At 32.0% G+C, this 24855-nt stretch overlaps 1 protein-coding gene across 9 annotated transcripts in view; it reads right to left on the reverse strand.

Annotated features, from left to right (window-relative positions):
* Positions 1–24855, reverse strand: part of LOC135213639 (uncharacterized) — a 520774-nt gene that overhangs the window by 74382 nt on the left and 421537 nt on the right. For all 9 annotated transcript variants that reach the window (XM_064247675.1, XM_064247671.1, XM_064247678.1 and 6 more), the window contains 6 exons: positions 24416–24560; positions 23801–24006; positions 22431–22655; positions 21985–22143; positions 1634–1759; positions 1327–1483 (listed from right to left, as the gene is read on the reverse strand). In XM_064247675.1, coding sequence (XP_064103745.1) covers positions 1327–1483; positions 1634–1759; positions 21985–22143; positions 22431–22655; positions 23801–24006; positions 24416–24560 — 1018 coding nt within the window. The remainder of the gene's footprint in view (positions 1–1326; positions 1484–1633; positions 1760–21984; positions 22144–22430; positions 22656–23800; positions 24007–24415; positions 24561–24855) is intronic.

A 24855-nucleotide genomic window follows, 5' to 3' on the forward strand; every position in this document is an offset into this window, starting at 1 on the left:
TAATATTATCCTCAATTTGAGAGGCTTCTATCCTAGGAGAAGACAAAGTAGACTTTTGCATTGTTTTTCTTAGCTTTTGTTCGTGCAGCTGGCATTTTTCTCTCCTATCATGGTACACTATCAATTTCTCCATACTTTCATTAGCCTATTCAGAACAATGATCACAGTTGTTTAAATTACCCACAACCGTCAACGATGTTCAAGGAAAATGTCATTCATGTCATGGCCCGCCAAATAACCTGATAAAACAACCACTCACCCGACAAGTCCTGAATGATTTAGAGTGCAAAAATTGTGATGTTTCATATTTCTCTGACAAATCCATATTAAAAATACATACTCAATATTCAGGTTCAAAGTAAAAAAAATACACAAAGTCAAAAGACAAAGCAAGTCAAAGAATGTCACCATAACCAGCAACAAGAATTGACTGCATAAAAAAACACGAATGCTGTCTCACCTCCAACCTCACCTAGTGGAGGTTAAGAACACAAGCTATTAATATTCTAATTTCTAGTTGAAAAGCAACCAAGGCGCAAAATATAGCTATAATGAAGGATGAGGATTGCAACCAAAATAATTCTGCAACATCTACATAAAACTTAGGGGGAATTGTGAAGACGTTCCAGCACCCCAAAGTACTAGTACACCCATATAGAATGATATAAGTTGTCCTTTGGAAATAATTCTTATATCACCTATAAGATGTTACTATTCATAAATAATATTGACCAGCCACGAGTAATGCCTGAACTAGACGAAAAATGAACCAATACAATTGAAATAATTGACAGTGCTCCTTAGCAGTAATACTTAAACACTTACCATTTATGGAAGGCATGCATAACCCAAAAAAGCACCCGTTCTTTAATATTGCCCAATAACACTTCCCATGACTGTCCAGAAGAGCTTCTTTGCCAAACCATCAATTGAAAAATATTTGGCTCAATCCCTCACAGTGGAACACCTAAGCTTTCGGAGACAACAACAAACCCCAACTCTGGGTCAACCAATCAAGGGCTCAATACTAACCTTCCTCCATCTTAGTCTCTTAGTCTTACATATACAATGAACATAACTTGGTTATTTTAATCACTGTTACTTCCTACAAAGGACATAAAGACAGTTTTATGAAGAAATTGGTTAGTAAACAGCACATATAGATACATACTTACTTGCAATAATAATCCATTTGTCTAGTAGATTCACCAACAATGAAATCTGGTATACTATATACTGAAAACTAGAGAAGAGAGAGTGACAGAAGGTATAGGTATGGTTGCGAACAACGCTACTGAATAATGAACTGTATAAGCAACCACACACCTGAATGATCTGTCGGTGGGACATGGAAAAGATCTGCAAAACCGAGAGTCTTCATCCTCTCCTCCTGGGCAAGCAGGTTTCCCATCACACAAATCCATCAAATCTAAGCAAAGGGTACTGCTCTGACATCTTGCTACTTTATCTGCTGGGCATGGTTCTGCATATGTGGATAGAATATAAGAATGAGAGCAATATATCCAGAGACAAAAGCAGCATGCAGTCCAATACAGACAGCTTATAGAGTTAATTTTTCAAACTCTGTTGGCACTTCTAGTTTTTTAGACTAAAATTAGGTGACAGTACTTACGTGACCAACATCTATCCTCGTCAGCTCCATTCATGCACTGAACTTTTCCATCACATATACTTGTTTTATCAGTGCACTGTTTGGTCACATCTCCACACCAGTACTGCCCTGCTTGATTGCAGCAACCTTAGGAAGTGTTCAAGAACTTTTGTTAAAATTCTGCATTGTAACAAAATTGCAGCAAAATCGATGTTTGAACAAAAGTACAATCCTAATTTTATGCCCTGAAAGTATCATTTTAAAAAAATATTCCCCTCTAAAAACTGCTGGATTGAAAGGCAATCCATTCATGTGAACAACCAATCAGCATCATGCACATGTACTATCACGGAAATCAGAACAACTTGGAGTCAGTAAAGCAACTGTCTGTAGGGGGATAAAACGGGAAGGGACATAAATAATTTCCATAGCAATGAATGGACAAGACGCATTGCTGTTCAACATGATCAACAGATTATTGCAGCTGCTCACAGTAATTAACATCTTGACAAATGCTGCTGAAATTACAAGGAAGCCTCTTCTCCCAGTAATACTAGAGCAGTTTGCAATAGATTACACGAGGCCATTAGACATAATAATATTCCTACATAAAGGAACCTCTGCTGACAAGAGGGAGGAACAGTCACAAAAGGTATGGATTCTGATGAGCTGAGCATGGTATTCTTCATTGCTGGAACTTCTCATTGAGCTGTCATTTATGTGAGGGCTGTTCTGGTTTCCTTGTGTTAAGGGAGTGGTTACCAAAAGTCTGTTGGGCAGAAAACCTAATCTCCAGGTTAGCAGGGTCAAACTTAGCTTCTTTTAATATCAAAGCTCGGCTTATGGGATCTTCTGATGTAAAACCTTTATTCCCTTCTATTACTTTAATCTCTCTGATGAGTGCTCCTTCTACTACCCTCCTGTTACTTATTTTATTGCTTTTGTATGTAAGCCTACTGTTTTTAAAATCCATCCTATAGTCCTTTTCCCAACAATGCCTAGCTATAGCACTCCCCTGAGAGTTAAGCTGTACTGCCCTTCTGTGTTCTTGGATTCTAGTCCTTATTCCCCTACCTGATTCCCCCACATGTTTGTCTCCACAGTTGTTGCAATTGATTATGTATACTCCCGCTACATCATCTCTATTACTGTCTTCTCCTTCCAATTTATTTTTACATACTTTGTTTTGTACGGTATTATCAAAGGTATACACAAATTTATATTTACTTTCTTTCATTTTTGAAGTGATTTGTTTCATTTTAGGCATAAAAGGGAGGGCAACTATTTTCTTGTTTTCTTTATTCCATGTACTCTCTACATTTGCTCTGTAAAAAATCTTCCTAGCTTTGTTGAGTGCCCTTTTTCTGAACCATTCCGGTTATGCTAATGCATCAAAGCTTTTATCGATGTAATTTATTTCTTGCTCTATCTTGCAAGGGTCACACGTTCTCATTGCCCTAAGAAATAAACCTGTTAGAACACCTATTTTTATATTATGACTGTGAAAAGAGAAGAAATGAATATATGAGTTTGTAAGTGTGGGCTTTCTATATGTGCTGAATTCATATCCTGTTTGTTTTCTTTCTATGAGTATGTCTAAAATGGGCATTTTATTATTGTTACTTTTCTCTAAAGTGAACTGGATATTGTTATCAAACTTATTGAGTTCGTCTAGAAAAGTTTCTATTTCATTTTCATCACCTAGCAGAATAGCAAAAATATCATCCACATATCTCCACATTCCTTGCAGTTTTAAGTTAGGGACATTAATATTAGGAACTAGATTGGTTTCGAACGTGAAGTAAGTATCACTGACACATAATTTAATCAGCTCAAGGAAGATGCTTATTTCGATGTTTGGATTGAAAATACCCTCATTATGTTTAGTCTGAAGGAATTCTAATAGTACTTTATCTAAGGGGACATTGGTGAATAATGCTACTACATCAAAACTAACCATGTGTCCCTTTATATTCTTTTTCTTAACTTTGTCTACAAAATCTATTGAATGTTTAATATGTGATTCTGAAAACATACCTAAATATATTCCTAGTTCTCCAGCTAACCACACAGCTAAGTTTTTGTTAGGAGATTTCCTACTAGCAACAATAGGGTGTAGTGGGCAGCCCTCCTTGTGTACTTTGGGACTGCCATATATATATATATTATATATATTATATGTTATATATATAGATATATTAATATATATTATATATATATATATATTATATATCTCTACTATCTATATATATATATATATATATATTATATATATATATGCAAGTTCAGGTAATTTACTTGAGAATAATTTCTTGCATAGCAAGATAGAGCAAGAAATAAATTACATCAATAAAAGCTTTGATGCATCAGCGTACCCGGAATGGTTCAGAAAAAGGACACTCAACAAAGCTAGGAAGATCTTTTACAGAGCAAATGTAGAGAGTACATGGAATAAAGAAATCAAGAAAATAGTTGCCATCCCTTTTATGTCTAAAATGAAACAAATCACTTCAAAAATGAAAGAAAGTAAATATAAATATGTGTATACGTTTGGTATTACTGTACAAAACAAAGTATGTAAAAATAAATTGGAAGGAGAAGACAGTAATAGAGATGATGTAGCGGGGGTATACATAATCAATTGCAACAATTGTGGAGAAAAACATGTGGGGGAATCAGGTAGGGGAATAAGGACTAGAATCCAAGAACACAGAAGGGCAGTACAGCTTTACTCTCAGGGGAGTGCTATAGCTAGGCATTGTTGGGAAAATGACCATAGGATGGATTTTAAAAACAGTAGGCTTATGTACAAAAGCAATAAAATTAATCACATGAGGGTAGTAGAAGGAGTACTCATTAGAGAGATTAAAGTAATGGAAAGAAACCAAGGTTTTACCTCAGAAGATCCCATAAGCCGAGCTTTGATATTAAAAGAAGCTAAGATTGACCCTGCTGACCTGGAAATTAGTTTTCTGCCCAACAGACTTTTGGTGACCACTCCCTTACCACAAGGGTTAATCCCATTGACCATCAGCTCAGGATATCAGAGCGACAAGAGGGGATTAGCAACTCTCAAGGAAACCAGAACAGCCATCACATAAATGACAGTTCAACAAGAAGTTCCAGAAGACTGCTGGGCCTTGACCCAGCATGACAACCTACACATCTCTTGAAAATGGGCCACAGATAGCACCTGAAAGTACTTGAGTGTGGAGTAAAATTAAATGTAAATACTCAGAAGTAAACACGTTACACAGTGATAGTGTGGGTTTCTTTTTCAATCTTAGAAACCCATTCAAAGGGCCCTGCTCAGAGTGCCAGGTATGACCTGAACAGCAGGTGAGTGGTTTTCCCTTTGCTGACTCATACTGCTACATCAGTAGATTGCCCAGGGGTTGGGGGGGGATGACCAGCCTGGTTCCTCTCCAGAGGTTTCACTTCACTAGGAGGATGAGTTGTCCTTAGGAGGACGCTCGTTCTCACAGCAGGGGGAGACTGCCTCACCTAGCACAAACTTATTTGCAGGTGTTGTGGAACCCAAAGGGCTTAAAGAGCTTTGGCTCCTCCTTAAGCCTCTGAAAGGAGCAGAGTGTGTCAGGTCTGACTGATCACATGAAGGTTGTGCAAGGCCATTCTGTTACTGCTTCGACCATTATGGTATCCACCAGCTCAAGAGCAACCACCACATCCTTAGTTAATTGGCACATCCCTTCAGTGATGCTCTCCTAGGCAGTGCAGTCAACTTTGTTATTGAATTATGCCCTCTTCCCCACACAGCTGTCTAAAGCCACCTTCAGCAAGAAGTGGAAATCGAAGAAGAGGAGAAGGCAGGCATTGTCATCATCTTAGTTGTCAAATTCATAACTTTCAAAGAATGGAAAAAATACCAAATTTTGAATGCTGCATGAATCTAAATTTAATTTTCTTCTTTTTATCTTTCTAACATCCGAAGTAACTCTTTTTAATACAGCATAAATTTAAAAATACAGTGAAAAATTGTAATCTATGACTGCCGAGTCAACTCTGAAATGTAGACATGGCATACTTCGGTTTATATCTTCTCAAGTTTTAATAATGTTTCAACAAAAATTATACACTACATATTCAAAACCAGCTTACAAACAATTCAAGACTAGAATAACTGTCCGGAACATAATTCATTCGTAAGTTAAGTATATCTTTGTTTTACCAGAACACTGAGCTGATTAAGAGCTCTCCTTGGGCTGGCCCGGAGGATTAGATATTTTTACGTGGCTAGGAACCAATTGGTCACCTAGCAACGGGACCTACAGCTTATTGTGGGAGCCGAACCATACTATATCGAGAAATGAATTTCAATCACCAGAAATAAATTCCTCTGATTCCACGTTGGCCGAGCCGGGAATCGAACTTCGGACCACCGGATTGGCAGCCGAGCGCGAAAACCACTCATCCAGCGAAGAACTAATTCATTTGTAAGTTGGGTAGTGACTGTACTACATTACCTCGGAGAGCCCACTGCCAACCAAACAGGTTGACCCAGAGCTGACTCCCCTGTGTTTCTGGTCTGTCACTGGACCTACTCTGTGCAGAGGGAGTCTCCCTCTCGCAGGAGGAAACAGCGGCACTGGAATCGACTGCCATGACATTGTTCCAGACAGTCTCTTTAGTCACTGTTAGTGTTAGTGACCAAGATCCTCTTCTTCAGGTTCCTATACACCTGAAGAATGCTCAAAGTTTAGAAGAGTGATGTTTGGAGGTAGAGTCATTATTTATCAAGTCTGAATTGGCTCTGGAGCTCAGGAACGGATCATTACTAGATTCCACCTCCCTCTTAGCTAGATGAGAGTTGGAGGCTGTGGTAGACAGGCTATGCATCTTCGCGTGGCACTGCAGGCCAACCTTTAAGGTCTGGTTGGCATCACAGAACAATTCTTACATAATTCATATTTTCCCATTATTTTAGCATTTTGGAGAGATGTGTATTATGATTTTATTTCAGCAGAACTTGTTTTATTTCAGTAAAACAACAATTGCTAAATTAATGAAGATAAAAAGAACCACAGATTAACCAACTTCGCAAAGCCATTGTCAACCAATCAGCTTCAAGGCATGGTCCTGATATAAGCAGTGGCGGAGTCACAGCTGCAAAGTGCCATGCCTTTTACAACATTTACTCTGTTTACTATATGGAAATGTTCAACATTTCAATTGCAATTTATACTTACTTTTAGTTTTATCTACTGAACCGTTATTGATCATATATGAAAATGCATTATTTGTTTTATTTTAATGTTTTATCTTACTATGAAAAGTATAAACCTCTCTCTTTCACTCCCTCATGGGTAAATAATCTAGGCCAATGGACAATTCTGGGAGGCCATTCAGCAATGTTATGATCAGCAAAAGATTATATTATAAATTACAAAAAACTAATACCACGCAAATGCTTGTTTACAAAAATCAAACATACCAAATTACAGTATGAGAATAATTTTTATTTACTTTAAATGTGAATGTTATACTTTGGCTAACATGATACCGAGTGCCAGCATAAATCAGCGAGTGCTTGAGAAATGTCATCATGGGCCTTCTCTGTACAACCGAAATTCCTTACTTTATTATTTTGATACTAACCTTTTATATTCATGTTCTCTCTCTCCTTCCCAATAAGTAATGCAGATCTTTCCTTAACTGTAATTTCTTTGAATCTCTTTCTTCATATGGAAAGTGGATGTCTTTAGGCCCTTTGCAGCTATATTGGCAAAGTAGTTGTTTGAATACTGGACTCTAATATTCATTTGGGGTCCGTGAAGATCACATGATCCATTTCATTCAACTCTAAAACAATTTAATATTCCCTCAAGTTGCATTATTATGTGGTAGAGAAAATGATTTCCTCCTTGGGAAATATCTGTGTTTTTCTTTTAAAACTCATTTACACCTTTTGAGTCTCTTTGTTACTTAGAGACTTGTTACATAGTTGACATAATCAAAGCCGAAGGAATGAAGGGAACTTGAAAAGAACTGGTGCATTTGCCTGACAACGTAACTACAGTGAAGACGTCAAAGTGTAAAGACAGGTGCAATACTTTATGAACTGGACTGATGACCAACCCGGTTCCTCTCTGGGAGTCTCTCTTTGCTCGGAGGAGGAGGAGTTAGTCCTTTGGTGGTTGTGTGTTCTTTGGAACGTAGGAAAGATCTCTCATTTAAACCCACTTCTGTTTCAGGTGTTGTGGATGTTTGCAAAACGAAGCTTTACTGTAGAATATCTCAGTCTCAGATAAGGATAATAATCTGGTTGTATATTAATTTTTTGGATAATTTTTTGGATAAAGGTAACGTAACTGATAAAACTTTAGACAAGTTACTTAAGCTTTGTGAGATGAAAATGCAGAAAGAGGTTGAACCCTTGATTAGTGAATAATAAAATCAGTGATCTGAAAGGACTTGGTATATATCCAGCAGCAGATAACTCGGATGCACTGTTGTTACTCAGCTAAATTTGTTTATCGTCTATTGCCATTGCTATTCTTAATGGAATGATTTATCAGGGGAAACGAAAAAATATCCCAGTCTCAGTCAAATGCTTGATAAACAACATTATGGCATACCGGCCAGGTCACGTTTAGGATGTAAAGAATCCACAGCAGCCCAAATTAAAACAGCAAGTTACCTCACACAGCTTAGGATAAAATTAAGAGTAAGAGTAGATCAAGGAAAAACTCTTTAGAAGCCTCTAGTAAACCGAGTTTTACATGTAGGGACAATTTTGCCTTTCCCTCAAAAGGAAGATGCAAATTGTAGTTTAAAGGATGGTCATGTTTCATCTAAATATGTGACTTATGGTACACTGATTTTAGAAAACCTAAGGCTAATATCTTAAAATGATGTTCTAGGTGTTGGAATGATAGGTATAGGTTATCAGAGTGCCCGGGCAATAGGGCTAATTCACGGTATAATGTTTCAATAAAGGAAAATCTTAACATAACCAGGGCAAAGTACCATAAAACTTTAGAGGCAGCTACTGAAAGAAATGCTAAATTGCCAAACTGGCTTCAGTGTCTTATGAACTTGAGTGTCTTTGCTGGTAAGTCATGATAAAAATTCTGATCCGTTCAATTCTCTGTTAGATGCTGGTACTCAGTTCAGGATCATCAATAAAGTAAGAGTAGTAAACGAAAAGGTGGTTGTTTTGGAATTCCCATGTCAAGAGTTGTAACTAACTTCATTTGAGATGTCTGGCTGAAATTAAAAAAAATGTATAAATATACTGCTGACCTTAAAATACTTTGTGGTAAAAAAAATTTCTTATCAGTATTTTGCTATGGAAGATTTTAAAATGTTAATGTATTCCTTTTTTTTTTTTGTTTCATAGTAAATAATCTGAAGACTGAAATATTTAAAGTGTTTCCAAATTTTCATAGTGAAGAGAAAGAAGCAACCGAAGTAGTTGGGATCTTCAGCAGTATTTCGAACAGGCAGTTAAGAGCATACTAACATATTTATAAATCCTGGACTAAGGCTTGCAAATTAGTTAAAGGATATATTCCTTTGTTTAAGTTGTGAATTTTGTACTTTCCAATCAGAAATCCAGTTTTTTAGAGAGTGACAGATTAATCTGCCTCAAGGATCAAAAAGTCTGACGTCAAAAATGATTATGTGAACGACGATAATGCTGTAGTAACGTTCGAACAGGCTTTGTGAGAAAATTGTAAAACCTCCTGCACTTCGAGAATAGAAGGTAACCAAATGCAATTGTGTAATAGAGTAAAATAGAATTCAAGAATAAAACTGAAACCTAAACACTTAACTCCTAAAACTTTGGGAAAACAAGAATGCCTCATAAAATTTTACGATGGATCCTAGAGGATTGGATTCGAGTTGGATCATGTTCAGGAAATATTTCCAGATACCAGTGTTGAATATGGGTTAAATCTTTTTATAAACTGGAGCCAACTGGAATAAAGGAGGTAGACAGTCTTTCTTTTGAAGAAGAGGGAATAGAAAAAAAATTCTTTTTAGGATTGGACATTATCATGTCAAATTACCCTGCAACAAGGATATAATTATGCAAGTGCCATCCAACCTAAAAAAAATTTAGCTGTGGCAGAAAGTGTAAAGCATCTTCAGAAAACAAACTTGGCTGCAGATAAAGAGGATTTATTCCACTAACAAGTAGCTATTGGTAAAATATGAATCAGTGGTGCAAAAAGCTCCTAGCCAAATTTGGTTACCTTATGAGCCGGTGATTAAAACTGCTGCTCATACCACTACCCAGATAAGACCTATATCAAATTGCTCACTTAAGCTTGGAAAGGCTCCTTCATTAAATGAAACTGCCTTTCTTGGTACTGACCTAATTAATAACCACATCTCTTTGTTGTTATATTTTATAACTACCAATTACAAGGTTTCAGTAGAAATTTTGAAAGCCTTTCTGCGAATATAGGTGTTTTCTGAGAAAGATAAAATATAAAAACTTAATGGTAAGTACGTGGCATATAGATATTAATACAATAATTTTGGATCTATGATAGTTTTCATTTTTTTTACAGCGCAGTACCATTTAAATGTCAATCCTCGTGTTAAAGTGGTTTCTTGAATTAAAAACAATTTTCATGTTTACAATTTGATCTTATCTCTAATAGTAACATTTTTTTCGATGGTTGGGGAGATTAAGGAAGTAATGCAGTTAAGGAAAGTCACCAGTCTGTACACAAGGACGAAAGAACCATGTAGTTAATTTACAAATTTTATTAGAGAATATATACCTACTCTCATCACTACATTATATCTAAATATTGACACAATTCAGGCAGCTCCAGCCACTATGGTATCAGGACTGAAAGAAAAAAGGTGACCTCGTGGTCGCACAGGTAACACGAAATTTATCACTTGAAATCTAGTTCATCATTGACAATAACACGCATATCTCCTCGGCACAGAGATCACTGATAATTAAATAACACGTTAAACAAATGCCCTAGCTAAGTATTGAATATTTCTCTATATGTACTCACAGTTACGGTCGCTTAGTGGAAACTGACAATCAGGAGAGAGGGATCGAACTCGTGTTCGCGCTTTTATAGCACTGCCAACTAGTCATTTTCTATAGTTCGATTTAAACTTTTCCACCAAGCGACTAACTCGATAAACGACTAAATGAAAAGGCACAACAACATCAAATAACTGTTTGTGATGCAGAAAAATTTAGTGAAATAATAAATCGATTAAAAAAACTTGCGAAATTTAGAACCATCGCATTTCTGCCGCCACTGGGGGAAAATTGTAGGGAAATTTAAGGCTTCAAGGTGGAGTTCTTTATTGCGAAAAACTGTGCACTAATTTTTTTGCGACACAGGTGGTCTGCCCCCAAGAGAATGGTGTTCCATTAATATTGAAGCTTTAGCCTTTCTAGAACAACCTCTCAATGGTAAAGAACAGACATAGAGAAATTTCTAATTTGTTAGAAATAATTAACATTCCATCGCTTCAGAATCGAAATGATATGCTTACTAAACATTGTTCTTCCAAGGTAATTATTGAAAAGTTAAATAGCTGGGTGCATAGACCACTGGGTTGATGTTCCTTCCGAGGAATGGCCAAAGTCAGCTGTAAAGAGTGTACTGGTCACTACTATTTTTAGGTTATGCAGAGGCTGATCCTCTTGTAAATATTAGTTTTTACGTTTACTAAGTTGAAAGGGATTATAGTTAAGGTATTGACTGTTCTACTTAGATTTACGAAAAGTCAGGCTGACCCTTTGGAGGCTCTCACTAATCACTTGGTGAAAATAATGCAAGACGAAGTCTTTCATATTCAACTCGGTTATCTTTAAAATCCTAATTCTGCACTTTGAGTGTCTCATTTAACAGGCAAATTGAATTTATTTTTAGATAAGAATGGAATAATCCGTCCCAAGGTACAATTAGCAAGAATGTCAATTTAAAATATTATGTGGTAAATCCTACGCTGGTGTCTAAATATTGTCACTTGACTAAACATATTTATTTTCCACACCATAAGAATGCATTCAGGCATCCAGTCCAATCTCAACTTTTTGAGAATGTATGGCAACTGGATTTTAAAAGTTCGTCAAGCAGTATCATCTGTTTTACAAGATTATTAATTGCAAGAGGTACCACTATCATGATTCTCTATCTGCTGCCAGAGTAAATCTGAGTGTGCATTTGCATATACGGCATAGAAATGGGGTAAAAGCGAAGGTGTATACACTTATATTCTCTTGTTATAATACAAGTGTTATTCATCTGGGAGCAGTTAAAGCAATGTCTACTGCCGAGTTCATTTTAGCATTTGTCAGGTTTGGTAGCCGTTGTGAGGTTCCTTCTGTTGTCTTTTCTGACAATTTTTTTTTTTTTTTTTTTTTTTTTTTTTTAACAGCAGGGGCCACAACTGAGCATTAGTTCACGCCTTCCAAATTTGAGGAAAAGTTTCTTATATAGTGCAAAGGTTTCTTATCTGAATGTTATATTTTTATAAGATAATCAGAATATTGTGAATAATAGACCTTGAATCTGTAAGTCTAGTAAAAATGAAACAGATGTTATCAGTCCTAATCATATTTTGGTCAGTAGACTCATCTCTTTGTTTCGTTATTCTGGACAGGTTACCAATCGAATGGGAACATTCTGAAGATGTTAATTATTCCAATGTTTTGTTGCAAACTGTAGAATTTAGAGATACATTGTTTAAAGATAGATGGAACAGAGAATATTTGTTAGATCTTAGAAAGACAGATCATCTTACTGTAAAAAGGGGAGTGGGAGAAAGGTAACAAAGCCTTGCTGAAAATTTCAGTAAAATCTTATGTCCTTAATTCAGATATAGAGACCTTTCCTAATGAAGATGGAGGGGTTTGGTTGGCAACTAGTAACGCGGGTTATGTTTTGCTCCGTCCTTATATCCATTTTTCAAAGGGATTTTTGACGAAGGAGAACGTATTGATATTGCTGTAGGAAGCTTTAGTGCTTTGGGTATCTCGGAGACACAGTGGCTTCGTAGTTTAGATTTTTGAATTCAGAGCCATTTTGGATAAGGGAGCCCCTGTCACCGGGTTCATGGTTGCCATGGTGACCTCCCATTGGTATTCTTTACCTTGGGCAAGAGAAAGCCAGTGTAGATGTCACACTCGAAATACTAAGCAAACTTCAAGTACGTGTAGAAAAAATTTATGGTGTGCAGCAAATTAGTCATAGTAAAATAGTTATCAAACTAGCAGATACTGCAAATAAAGCATTGGAAAAAGTTGTGACGGACTATAGTGAACGAATAATGTTCAAATTATTATTCTGATTGTACTAAAACTGTTGTAACAGTAAAGAAAGTCCCATTTCCAATGCAAAATACAACACTTTCAAATATTCTTAAAGGGTATGGTCAGGTGTATAATATCATACACGAATGGAGATCTTGTAGGAAAAATGACGGGAAACAGGACTGAAATGATGAAGATAGAGAAAACAATTCCCTCCTCAAAATCGTACATGCATTAAATGTTGTATTGCAGGGCACATTGCAGCAAAGTGCAGAATTAATCGAAAAGATAAAGTAAATATAGTAAATACTAATAACATTCCTCCTTTAAACTCGAAAATCGCAAACGGCCCTACTTCATCTGTAGACCCAAAGACAAAGCATGGAAAGGAAAATATTGGTGGTTCCGACGAAATTGTAGAAGGAAATAAGGGAACGGTTGATGACAGAGATGAATTTCGTGCAAGTCAATGATTTGAAGAAAGTGTGAAAAATACCGAAAAAGGTAATGGAAGTGATCATGCACCCAATGAAGAAAATAGTACTAATAATTGTGAATTACTATAAGAAAATAATGAAAAGGGAAATTTCGACATAGCTGATAATGAGAAGATAATAAAGTTGCATCCTAGTATAAGTGAAATGGAAGAATGAACCGCAGTGGATGACGACCAAACATATAATATGTAGGCATATGAAGTATTAAAAGAAAACTACGGTGAAGATGGAATAGTGAAGGTTATAACTACTGTTGGCGTGCATGTCTATGGGGAAGCGGAAAGAGATTGCATCTATAATGAATAAGGGGAGGACTACCAGGAAGACACTATCCAAAAGGAGGGTTTGGATCCAATTCAGATCTCGATTGCCGAAAATACTACTGTTACCAAGGAGCGATTAAATTTGGAAGAGGAAATTCCTTCTGACTGAATGCATGGATGACAGTGATGGTACAGAATCAGACGATTCTCAGTTGCCTTGTAACCAGAAAGAATGGAAAGTGGTACATACGAAGAAAAAAATTGTTCTAAGTCGTAATGGTAAAGCAGTAGCAGAAAAAAAAGTAAATCCAAAAAATGAGAGAAATAGAAATACCGTTGCATGAAACATAAGGTATGAACCCCAAAATAGCTAGTTAATCGACATGTTTTACCCTTCAACAATTATTTTCATTCGTATTGGAACTTAACATTAGTGGCCTTTCTGATGTAAACTAACACATGATTTTGAATACTTTTCTTATTTATCATAATATTGATATTATTTTGTTACAAGAACTTAATATAAAGACTTTGAGCAATATTACTTATTTGTTAGATTATTATAAAGTTGTTCTAAATCCGACCATAAATATTAATGGTGGAACTGCAATAATGATAAATAAGAACTAAATGCTAAAATGATAATCACTTATAAACATGCTAGCTCTAGATTAAGTTTGATTAGGGTAAACATTCAAGGAGAAGCGATAAATATTATGTGTATCTATGCACCTCTGGGGCGAATTGTCAGGGTGAAAGAGAGGAGTTTTTTGAGGAACTTATGCTTCCTCTTATGCAAAACAATATAAGTTAATGTATTGTTGGAGCTGATTGGAATTGTATTATCAGTAATAGGGATTCCTCTGAACCAAAAATTTTGTTCATATTTTTCAAATGAAACTGAAAGATGTACATAATATTATCCCAAAAATTCCTGTATATACATTTGTGAGGAAAAATTATTATGCAAGATTAGATAGAATATACATGGCTGACTTATTTGCGAATGTAAAATATTCAAAAACAGTAGCAGTATCATTTTCTTATCACTCATGTTTTTTATGTGATGTCAAATTAGATAATGTGCTACAATTTGCAAAATCATATTGGAAACTTAATGTTTCTCTCCTTAAGGATTCAGGAGTTAAAGGAGGATTTTAAAGACCACTGGATAAAATGGAAAAGAGAGAGGTAATTATGATTACATGCTTGAATGGTGGGAGACTCTATTGAAGATTATAAAGTTAAGGAATTTTATAGTAAAGCGGGTAGTATGAAAAAGAAAATGAGATGTAATATATTGAATATTCTTGAAAATATACTACGGTCTCTACATGAAACTGCTTACCAGACAAGGAACCCCGATATGGTAGGAATATAGAGAATTAAGAGTAGAATTCAAACAATCGGGGATGAACTGAACGAAGGTATTAAGACAAGAACAAGATTTGAAGACATACAATGTAGCGAAAAAATGTCAAATACTTAATTGGTAAACAACGAGAAAGGCAAGTTAAGAAAATAATGACTTGTGTGAGGGATAAGTATTGTATGCAATTTTACTCAGATTTGTACTCTTGTGATATAAGAGATCAAGATATGCAAACAAATCTTTTAGAATGTATAGAAAGTAAACTTGATGATGATGTTAATAGAGAATTAATAGAGCAGGAGTTTGATAAGGAAAAAATATTTCGTACAATGAAAAAATTTGTAAAGAATCGAACCCCAGGTATTGATGGGCCCCCAGTTGAATTTTATACATCGAACTGGGACATTACAGTGGATGCTTTTACTGAATTAGTTAATTTTATATTACGAATTATGTAATTAGGGGGTTCTCAACATAAGGGTATAATCACACTTATAAAGAATGATGGTGATGAGAAAGATTTAAAAAACTGGAGGCCAATTTCTCTACTTTGTGCATACTATAAGAATATTGCAAAATTACTAGCTGAAAGCATGAAATTAGTAATGGGACAGAACAATGATGAAGGTCAAGACTGCTCAGTTCCCGGGAGAAGCATTGTACAATGCAGCATGCTGCTTATAAGGGATATTATGTGTTATGTCAATGAGAATGATAAGGAGGCAGTATTTTTGAAGCTTGATTAGTACAAAGTATATGATATGGTAAATAAAAATTTTCTGCTAAAAGTAATGAATAAAATCGAATTTGGGGCAAAATACGTTGGTTGGATGAAATGTTATACGAAAATGCAGAGGGTGCATTATGTATAAATAACTCATTGGTGAATTTTTTGTAGTATCTAGATCGGTAAGACAAGGGCGCCCTTTGAACATGATGTTGTATGCCATATACAAGGAACATTTTTATGTAGCCTTAAACGCAAACAAGTCTGTTACACCACTATCTCTGCCTGGGGGCTTTACTGTCAAAGTCATTGGTTATGCAGACGGTACAAATATCATCGTTTTCTCTGATAATTGTTTATTACAAGTCAATATAATAGTTGGAGAATTTTAAAATGCAACTAATTAATAGAAAAATTAAGAGAAGTGGAAAATCTAGAATTTATTGTATGGGGAAATGGAAATTTAAAAATGCATGGCCTATTGGTTGGATAAAAAAGGAAACCGTGTATTTCTATACTTTGGGAACTTTTCATTGCAACAATTATCAGCCTACGGTAAAAACAAAACTGAAATAAGGTGAAAAATGCACTAGAGTGGCAAAGTACAATGCTCTTATGTGGAAAATTAACAATCTTTTAAAGGTCTGCTTATATTAATACCTGTTTACAACCAAAACATACTGGCCACATATATCCTTTAAGTCATAGTTACGGGAACTTGATAGAGAAGATATGTTTCAAATACTATTCATGGAAGGGTAGATATGAACCAGTGAAAAGAACTACTGTGTATTAGAACTGGGTTCTGAACTGAACAATCCTAATTTGTACGATGACTGCTACTCAGCTTAGCAGCATAAAAGAGTTAAAATAGTTAAGTGAGCCACTGGACACAGAACCAGAACCAGAATTTGCATCTATTAGTCTATTAGACCTTTCCGTAAAACGGCCGAGGCTTCTAGAAATCTGATAAGATCCATGGCCCGTATAGGACTTGTGTAAACAGGGTCCACAGATATGGTCTAAGTTTTGAGATTTTTTTCAGGCAGGGAGAATATCTAAATTATTTGTTTGATTTGAATACTAACCTTTTCTTTTATTATAATGGTCTCTTTCCTTTCTAAAAATGAACAGAACTTTCCTTTAACTGTAATTTTCTTTATTTGAATCTCTTTTAGGTCCTTTGCGGTAATATTTGCAAAGTAGCTATTTGAATACCTGACTAGTTCATTTGGTGTATGTAAACACGTTCACAGAAACAGTTTAATTTCATGTCAAAATAATTTAATCTTACCCAAGTTCATTAATATGCTTGTAGAATAAGTTATTTCCTCCTAAGGAAATAGTATTTGTGTTTTCTATTTTCTTTATTACTGTAAAAGACTAGTTACGTGGTTGACGTTGGAGACTTGACAAAACTTCCCAGTGCAATTGCCTAACCCACAGTGAAAATGTCCGGGGTAAAGACAGGAACATTTGTTTATGAATGAGATTAATGACCTCTATTCTCATCTGTATATGAATAGGTTTAATGACCTCTATTCCCATCAATATGACAAAGTAAGTTGTCAGTACCAACACTGCCACATACCATTGTTGGAAAGTATAAACCAGACAACATCCCGTCTATAAAACTGAGCAGTTGGATAACTGCCTTTAGGAATGGATGGCTGATAGCAGTTCACTGAAGCTATTTAAACGATGAATAGTTAAACAGCTCCCTGTGTATCATAATGTACATGGGTAGGGCTGTCAGTGTACTTCACGTGGTAACATGTAGGCAATACTTTTGCAGCATCCCTTTGGGCCCTAGCTCCACCCACTTTTTAGCCTTTCAGTTTACCTCCATTCCCACTTCCTTTTTTCAGTCTTGCTGTTCAACCTCTCTAACCTCTTAATGCAACTGTGAGGGTTTCTTTTAGCTCCACCTTTAGATCCTAGTACTGCAGTTATTTTCTGGATATTTTTTTTTCTTGCTAGCTAACGTCTCCAACTCCCTTTTTTAATGTCTTAAGGCAAGAATGGAGGGAGGCAAAGCTACCCAATGCTTGGTTTGACGGAATGAATTTCACAAATCAGTCATAAATCGAATTGCTCTCAGTACGCTGAAATAAGGACGTTAGTTTTGGTTTCTTCCGCGGGACTCTGCAATCCAAGCCATAGCCAATGTTATGTAGTAATGAACAATTCTCCGATAAATATGGCCAAATAGTCAAAATGGTCTCAAGGTAATACAGGTTTTATCAGGATTGAATGACCAGTAAAATTCCAGACCTGAAATCAACTTAAATTCACTGGTTAAACGATCTACAAAGGAATGATAGTCAAAACTAAAAGCTTGATTACGTTATGGAAAATATATGGGAATCATTCAAGCCTAAACACCATGAAAATCTTTGAGGTCACATGATTTAGAAATGGAATGGGCAGTCTAATATATACTAAAGAAAGCTTGATTAATTTATGCAAATTCTGTATGGGAATCATATATATAAATATTTCTGGGGCCACATGATTCATAAGGGAATGGTAGCAAAATCTAACTAAAGAAAGGCTGATTATACAATTTTGATTCTATAGGGGAATTGCTTAAGCCTAAACGCCATGAAATTGATATATGTAAAACACTGTAGTTTTAGTTTTTGACACGAAGGTTAAGTGCAGTAACTGACAACACACACAGTGAAGTGCATTTGTAAATATTTTTTCCTCCGTCAACATACTTAGTTTTAATTCTAGTTTGTTATCACTAAAATTATGGTTAATGCAGTGCAAATGATTTACAAAGAATAATGTAGTCCTCATAACTAATGTTCAATAGAACAAAATCTTGGCTCTTGTTCAGTGAAGATAATTGACATCCAGTATATGCCAAAAAGACAAATAAAAATAAAAATGAATTAATAAATAAGTAAAAAAATAAAATAAATAAATAAAAATAAATAAATAAATAAAAATAAATAAATAAATAAAAATAAGTATATAAAAAATAGGTAAATAAAAATGGAATAAATAAAGATGAATAAATAAATAAATAAAAAGTAAATAAAAATAATTAGATAAATAAAAAAAATAAATAAATAAAAATAAAAATAAAAATAAATAAATAAATAAATAAAAATAAATAAATACATAAAAATAAATAAAATAAATAGAAATAAATAAATAAATGAAAATAATTAAATAATTAAAAAAATAAATAAAGAATAACAAAATAAAAATAAATAAATACAAATAAAATAAAAAATGAAAATAAATAAATAGAAAATAAATAACCGAATAAAAATAAATAAAATATATAAAAATAAAAATAAATGAATAATCATAAAAAATAATTTAAACAAAAAATAAATAAAATAAAAAAAATAAAAATAAATAAAAATAAATAAAAATAAAATAATAAAAAAAAAATTTAATAAAGAAAAAAAAATGAAATTAAATAAACAAAAATAAAAAAAATTTTAAATAAAAATAAATAATAAATTATGAAACAAAAAATAAATAAATAAAAATTTAAAAATAAAATAAATAAAATAAAAATAAATAAATAAAATAAAAAAATATAAAAAAAAATAAAAAATAAAGAAATAAAAAAAATAAATAATTTAAAAAAATAAAAAATATATAAATGAAAAATTTAAAAAATAAAATAAATAAAAAAAATAAACAAAAAAAAAATAAATAAAAAAAATTTTTAAAAAAAATATACTTAAAAATAAAAAATAAAAATAGAAAAAATTAAAAAATAAAAATTGAATGGAATAAAAAGGGAAATAACTAAAAATAAAAGAAAATAAATTAAATAAAAATAAAAAAATGATATAAAAATTAAAAAATAAATTAAAAAATAAATAAAAATGATAAAAAAATAAAATAAATAAATGGAAAACATAAAATAAAAAAAAATAAAATAAAAAAAAATTAAAATAAATGGAATTAAATAAATTAATAAATAAAAATAAATAAAGAAATGAAAAAAATAAAAAAAAATAAAAAATAAATAAAATGAAAACAATAAATAAATAAAAATAAAATAAAAAATAAATAAATAAACAAATAAATAAAAATAAATAAAAAATAATAAAAAATAAAAATAAATAAAAAATAAAAATAAAAAAATAATAAAAAATAAAAATAAAGAAAAAAAAAAATATATAAATAAAAAAAAATAAAATAAATAAAAAAATAAAAAAAATAAATAAATAAAGTAATAAAAATAAATAAAAATAAATAAAAGAAAAATAAAAAAAATAAATAAATAAATAAAAGAAAAAATTAAATAAATAAATAAAATTAAAATAAACAAATAAATAAAAAAAAAAAAAAAAAAAAAAAAAAAAAAAAAAAATAAAAAAATATAAAGAAAAATAAATAAAAAGAAAAAAATAAACAAAATAAACTAAAAAAATAAAATAATACTAAAAAATAAAATAAAAATAAAAATAAAAAATATAAAATACAAAAATAAAAAATAAAATAAATAAAAATAATAAAATAAAATAAAAATAAGAAAAATAAATAAATAAAAATAAATAATAAATAAAAAATAATAGAGAATAAATAAATAAATAAATAAAAATAATAAATAAATATAAATAAATAAATAAATACATATTAAAAAAATAAATAAAAAGAAATAAATAAATAAATGAAAATAAATAAATAAATAAATAAAATAAAGAATAACTTAATAAAAATAAATAAAATACAAATAAAAATAAATAAATGAAAAAATAAAAATAAATATAAATAAGAATAATAAATAAATAAATAAATAAAAATAAATAAATGAATAAAAAAAATAAATAAAAATAATTAACAAAAAATGTAAATAAATAAATTAATAATAAATAAATAAATGAATAAAAAAAAATATAATACTAAAGAAACAAATAAATAAATAAAACAAAAAATATAAATAAATAAATAAATAATAAAAATAAATAAAATTAAATAAAAAAAATAAATAAATAAATAAAATAAAAATAAATAAATAAAAATAATATAAAATAAATAAATAAAATAATAATAAAATAAATAAATAAAAAAATAAAAAAAAAGTAAGAAAAATAAAAAAAATGAAATAATAAATAAATAAAAATAAATAAATAAATAAATAAATAAAAATAAAAATAAAAAATTAATATAAATAAATAAAAATGAACAAATAATAAATAAATAAATTAATAAATAAATATAAATAAAATATGAATTAAATAATTAAATAAATAAAAATAAATTAAATGAAAAAATAAAAAAAATAAATAAATAAATGAAAACAAATTAAAATAAATAAAACTAAAAAAATAAATAATAAATATAAAAAAAAGATAAAAAATAAATATAAATATAAAAAATAAATAAAATAAATAAAAATAAAAATAAATAAATAAATAAATAATAAAAAATAAAAAAATGAAAAATAAATAATGAAATAAATAAATAAAATAAATAAAAATTAAATAAATACAAATAAATAAATATATTAAAATTAAAAGAAATAAATAAAAAGCAAATAAAACTAAAAATATAAATAAAATAAATAGATATAAAAATATATAAATACTTAAACAAAAATAAAATAAAAAAAAATAAATAAATAAAAATAAAAAAATTAAATAAAAATTAAAATAAATAAATAGATAAATAAAAATAATAAATAAATAAATACATATAATAAATAAAACGAAATAAATAAATAAATAAATAAATAAATAAATAAATAAATAAATAAATAAAATTAAATAAATAAATAAATAAATAAAAATAATAGATAAATAAATAACATATTTGGTTTATTAATCTGGAACCATATTTTCTCTGTTTGGCTAGAATAAATACAGTAAAAATATGGAAAAAAAACTTCTGAATATTATCCCAAACATCAGAGATTTGTACTCGCAATTAGTGGTGTATTTACAGTATATTAAAGTGCTAGTTCCGAAGATTCGTAATAATTATCAGAACTTTCTCTGTGATGGTACATTGCACAGTACTGTTAGAATATCTAGTCTAGGTTATAAGATCTCAGTACTCATAACTGCAATATCTTACTAACTAGAAGCATTTCCTTTAACAACAAAATAGCTTATCACCTTAACAATTCGATATCAACTATCATACAATTTTATTTTTAACATCTTACTTTCTTTTTGGTAAATATTCTTATTGTTATGTTAATTTCATTTGCTCCCACTATACTCACTAACATGGAAAATGAGACATGTAAAAGAAATGGCAAGTGTCTAACCTGGATTCTGAGAATTCACATTACATTCAAGAGGTTGGCACCGACCATCTGTGCAGCCATATCCTACTCCATCACACATATCATCAGAGGTGCATTCTTGATCAATACCTACACATTTTCCTGGAATGTCATTCTTCTCCGGCATACACGCAACCAACTCTGTTGACAACACGAAAATGATAACATAAACGTGAAAATATAATCAAAGGGGATATTGACACTGTCCTGCATTACATTACTGTATAAAGCTACAACACTGCATATTACACGTATCATCATCACCATTAACATTGCTATTATATAACTTCATACATAATCCACAGTTATAAAAAAAGATTGGCGAATAGTAATTCCGTATAATATGCATGTTTGAAAGATGTGAGCACACACATATTCAGGAACTTTGGCAGAAATATTTACCCTTAGGTAAATTTTAACATACACACCTTCTGACAAGTATTTCATATACATAACAATCGTAGGCCATACATCCAAACGTATGTGCCAATGGTACGGGAGTCCATCTCCTCGCTTGGAAGCCATTTCGCTGACTCCTTCGATAGGTTCGTTTGTGACCTCAAGGATGAATAATTTTATTCCAATTTTCTTCAGAAGTTTGGCTTCGACTGAATCAGCACCTTCCATGCCAAGTGAGCCAAAGATAGGCAAAACTGCAAAGTATAATCGAGAGTTCAAAAGACTAGTAAAATCTATACGTACATGCCAACCCCAAGCCAATAAATGCAAAAGGGGAAGTTTCGGGTTATCACTCATTACTCACTCAATCGGTTCTTGCATCTCACTGTGACTCGATGTCAATCTCTGTCTTTTTAATTATCATTACTAACAAGATGAAAAAAATGGTTTATTGACACTACTGAGTCCCGCTGACAGACTCACGAGGATTGCCCAAACAATTTGGCTTTAACTGAGAATTGAAAATGGAACGAGGCAAAAGACGAAAGGTCAGAGGGATTGACTTGAAAAGCAAAAGGCAGAGGCAATGCAGCTGCGCGCAGAAAGGACGGCATATAGTCTTGGCCACCGTTTACAGTGTTTTCTACAAGGCACATTGTTGGTGGGGTCCCACTTTTGTGACCAGCCTTGAAAAACCAATAAGCCTTGTAAGAAACTTGACAAGGTATGGTGCGAGTAGTAGTTGGCCACAACAAGACAACTGAGCCACAAGAGTGAATTATTGAAAAAGAAAGGGGAGATAGGAGTGGTACATTTATTGTATGTATTATCCTTTCTATAAAATAAAAATAAAAATTCTAGAAACCTCCCAACTGTTGACTGCTGAATGTAAAGGTTAATTCTAAAGACATGCTTTCTTTAATAATGTACGCAATAGCACTTTAAAAAAAACCTCGTATGTATATTGTATCAGGATGTTTACCCACTAAATCTATTGATACTTCCAGAATTATAAAGGCCACACTACTGATGTTTCAAGAAAGTGTTATATGGCCAATAACAATAGTTTTCATACAGTTTATATGGTGAATTGTGACTCATATATGAAATTTTTAGACATGATTTTGAAGCAAAAAGCAATGTATGCAAGCCATTATTATTGCATAGGTTGTTTTGCAATACCTACAAAAATATCACAACTAAACATAACAATGTTTAGTGGGAAAGGTAACTATAGTAAACAGATAAAAGCTTTTGCAAGTAAAAGAAAAATTTTTTCCTTATTTTCATACATCCAATCAAAGCAATCGAGACTAAAAATCATCAATAGCGTTAAAAAGTTCAAACAGAACACAAGTTACAACACGACAGCAAGATATTTCAAACTATTGCAACTCACACACAATTTTGCAGGGATTCTTGTTCTTCTTAAGTTTTTTGAAAGTGTCACGTAACACTGGCTGAATTCGTGTAGACCACTGGGGATGAGTAAGATTTTGGAAGGCTTTTCTCAATTCACACCTGTTGGTGCCCTTTCCAAATGCGAGCTTGCTTTCGACAGAGTCTGAGTAGGTCATCAGGCTTACCCGTACGGTGCTGGAAATTCTGGAAGATTGGGTGGCGTAAATATATGTAATGGGATAACTGATGGGCATATCATGATTTCCAAATGAATAACTGATGCACATGTCATGCTTTTACTGTGAGTGTCTAAGGTACATTTCATTGCAGCTTCAGAGTGAAGTAACCAGTATTCCACAATCCAAATAAAAACCTGAAAATGTCAACGGCGTGTATAAAAAGACATCCATCTGACTAGAATTGAAAATTGCTATTATAATCTACACTTAGGAGACCTACAAATCATACACAACGTATATACATTCCACGTTCATTAGAATTCAATAAGAATAAATTTAAATAAAAAAAAAACAGAACTTTGGGGAAACTCTAGATAAGATAAAGTTTCAGATTCACAAATATTCTGCATTTCCCAAACACGGATCGCACTTACATGCTGTCTGCAATTGTGTGAATCAAGTTTGCTTGAGCAGCAAACGTCTCCTCTGGAGCATCGCCAGTGGCATGCATCAAGAAGAGAACATCACATTCACAGTTCCCTTCAGCAAGGACATCACTGAAGGAGGTAGCAAAGTCACCTGTAGCAAGAAATGAGTCGTTGCTGATATATACGAGTATTATTATTATTGAAAGATATTGCTGCATCAGCTGCATTCAACTTGTAAATAGTCTTCTCTATTTTTCTAATAATAGCTTTCTCTCTGCTATTACAACTGGCGAGTATTGCGCCGATATTACTCATCAGGAGCAGTCAATTTCAGGGAAATTGACTGCTCCTGATGAGTAATATCGGCGCAATACTCGCCAGTTGTAATAGCAGAGAGAAAGCTATTATTAGAAAAATAGAGAAGACTATTTACAAGTTGAATGCAG

The sequence above is a fragment of the Macrobrachium nipponense genome, chromosome 43 (genome assembly GCF_015104395.2).
Source record: "Macrobrachium nipponense isolate FS-2020 chromosome 43, ASM1510439v2, whole genome shotgun sequence".
In the NCBI taxonomy this organism is placed as follows: Eukaryota; Metazoa; Arthropoda; class Malacostraca; order Decapoda; family Palaemonidae; genus Macrobrachium; species Macrobrachium nipponense.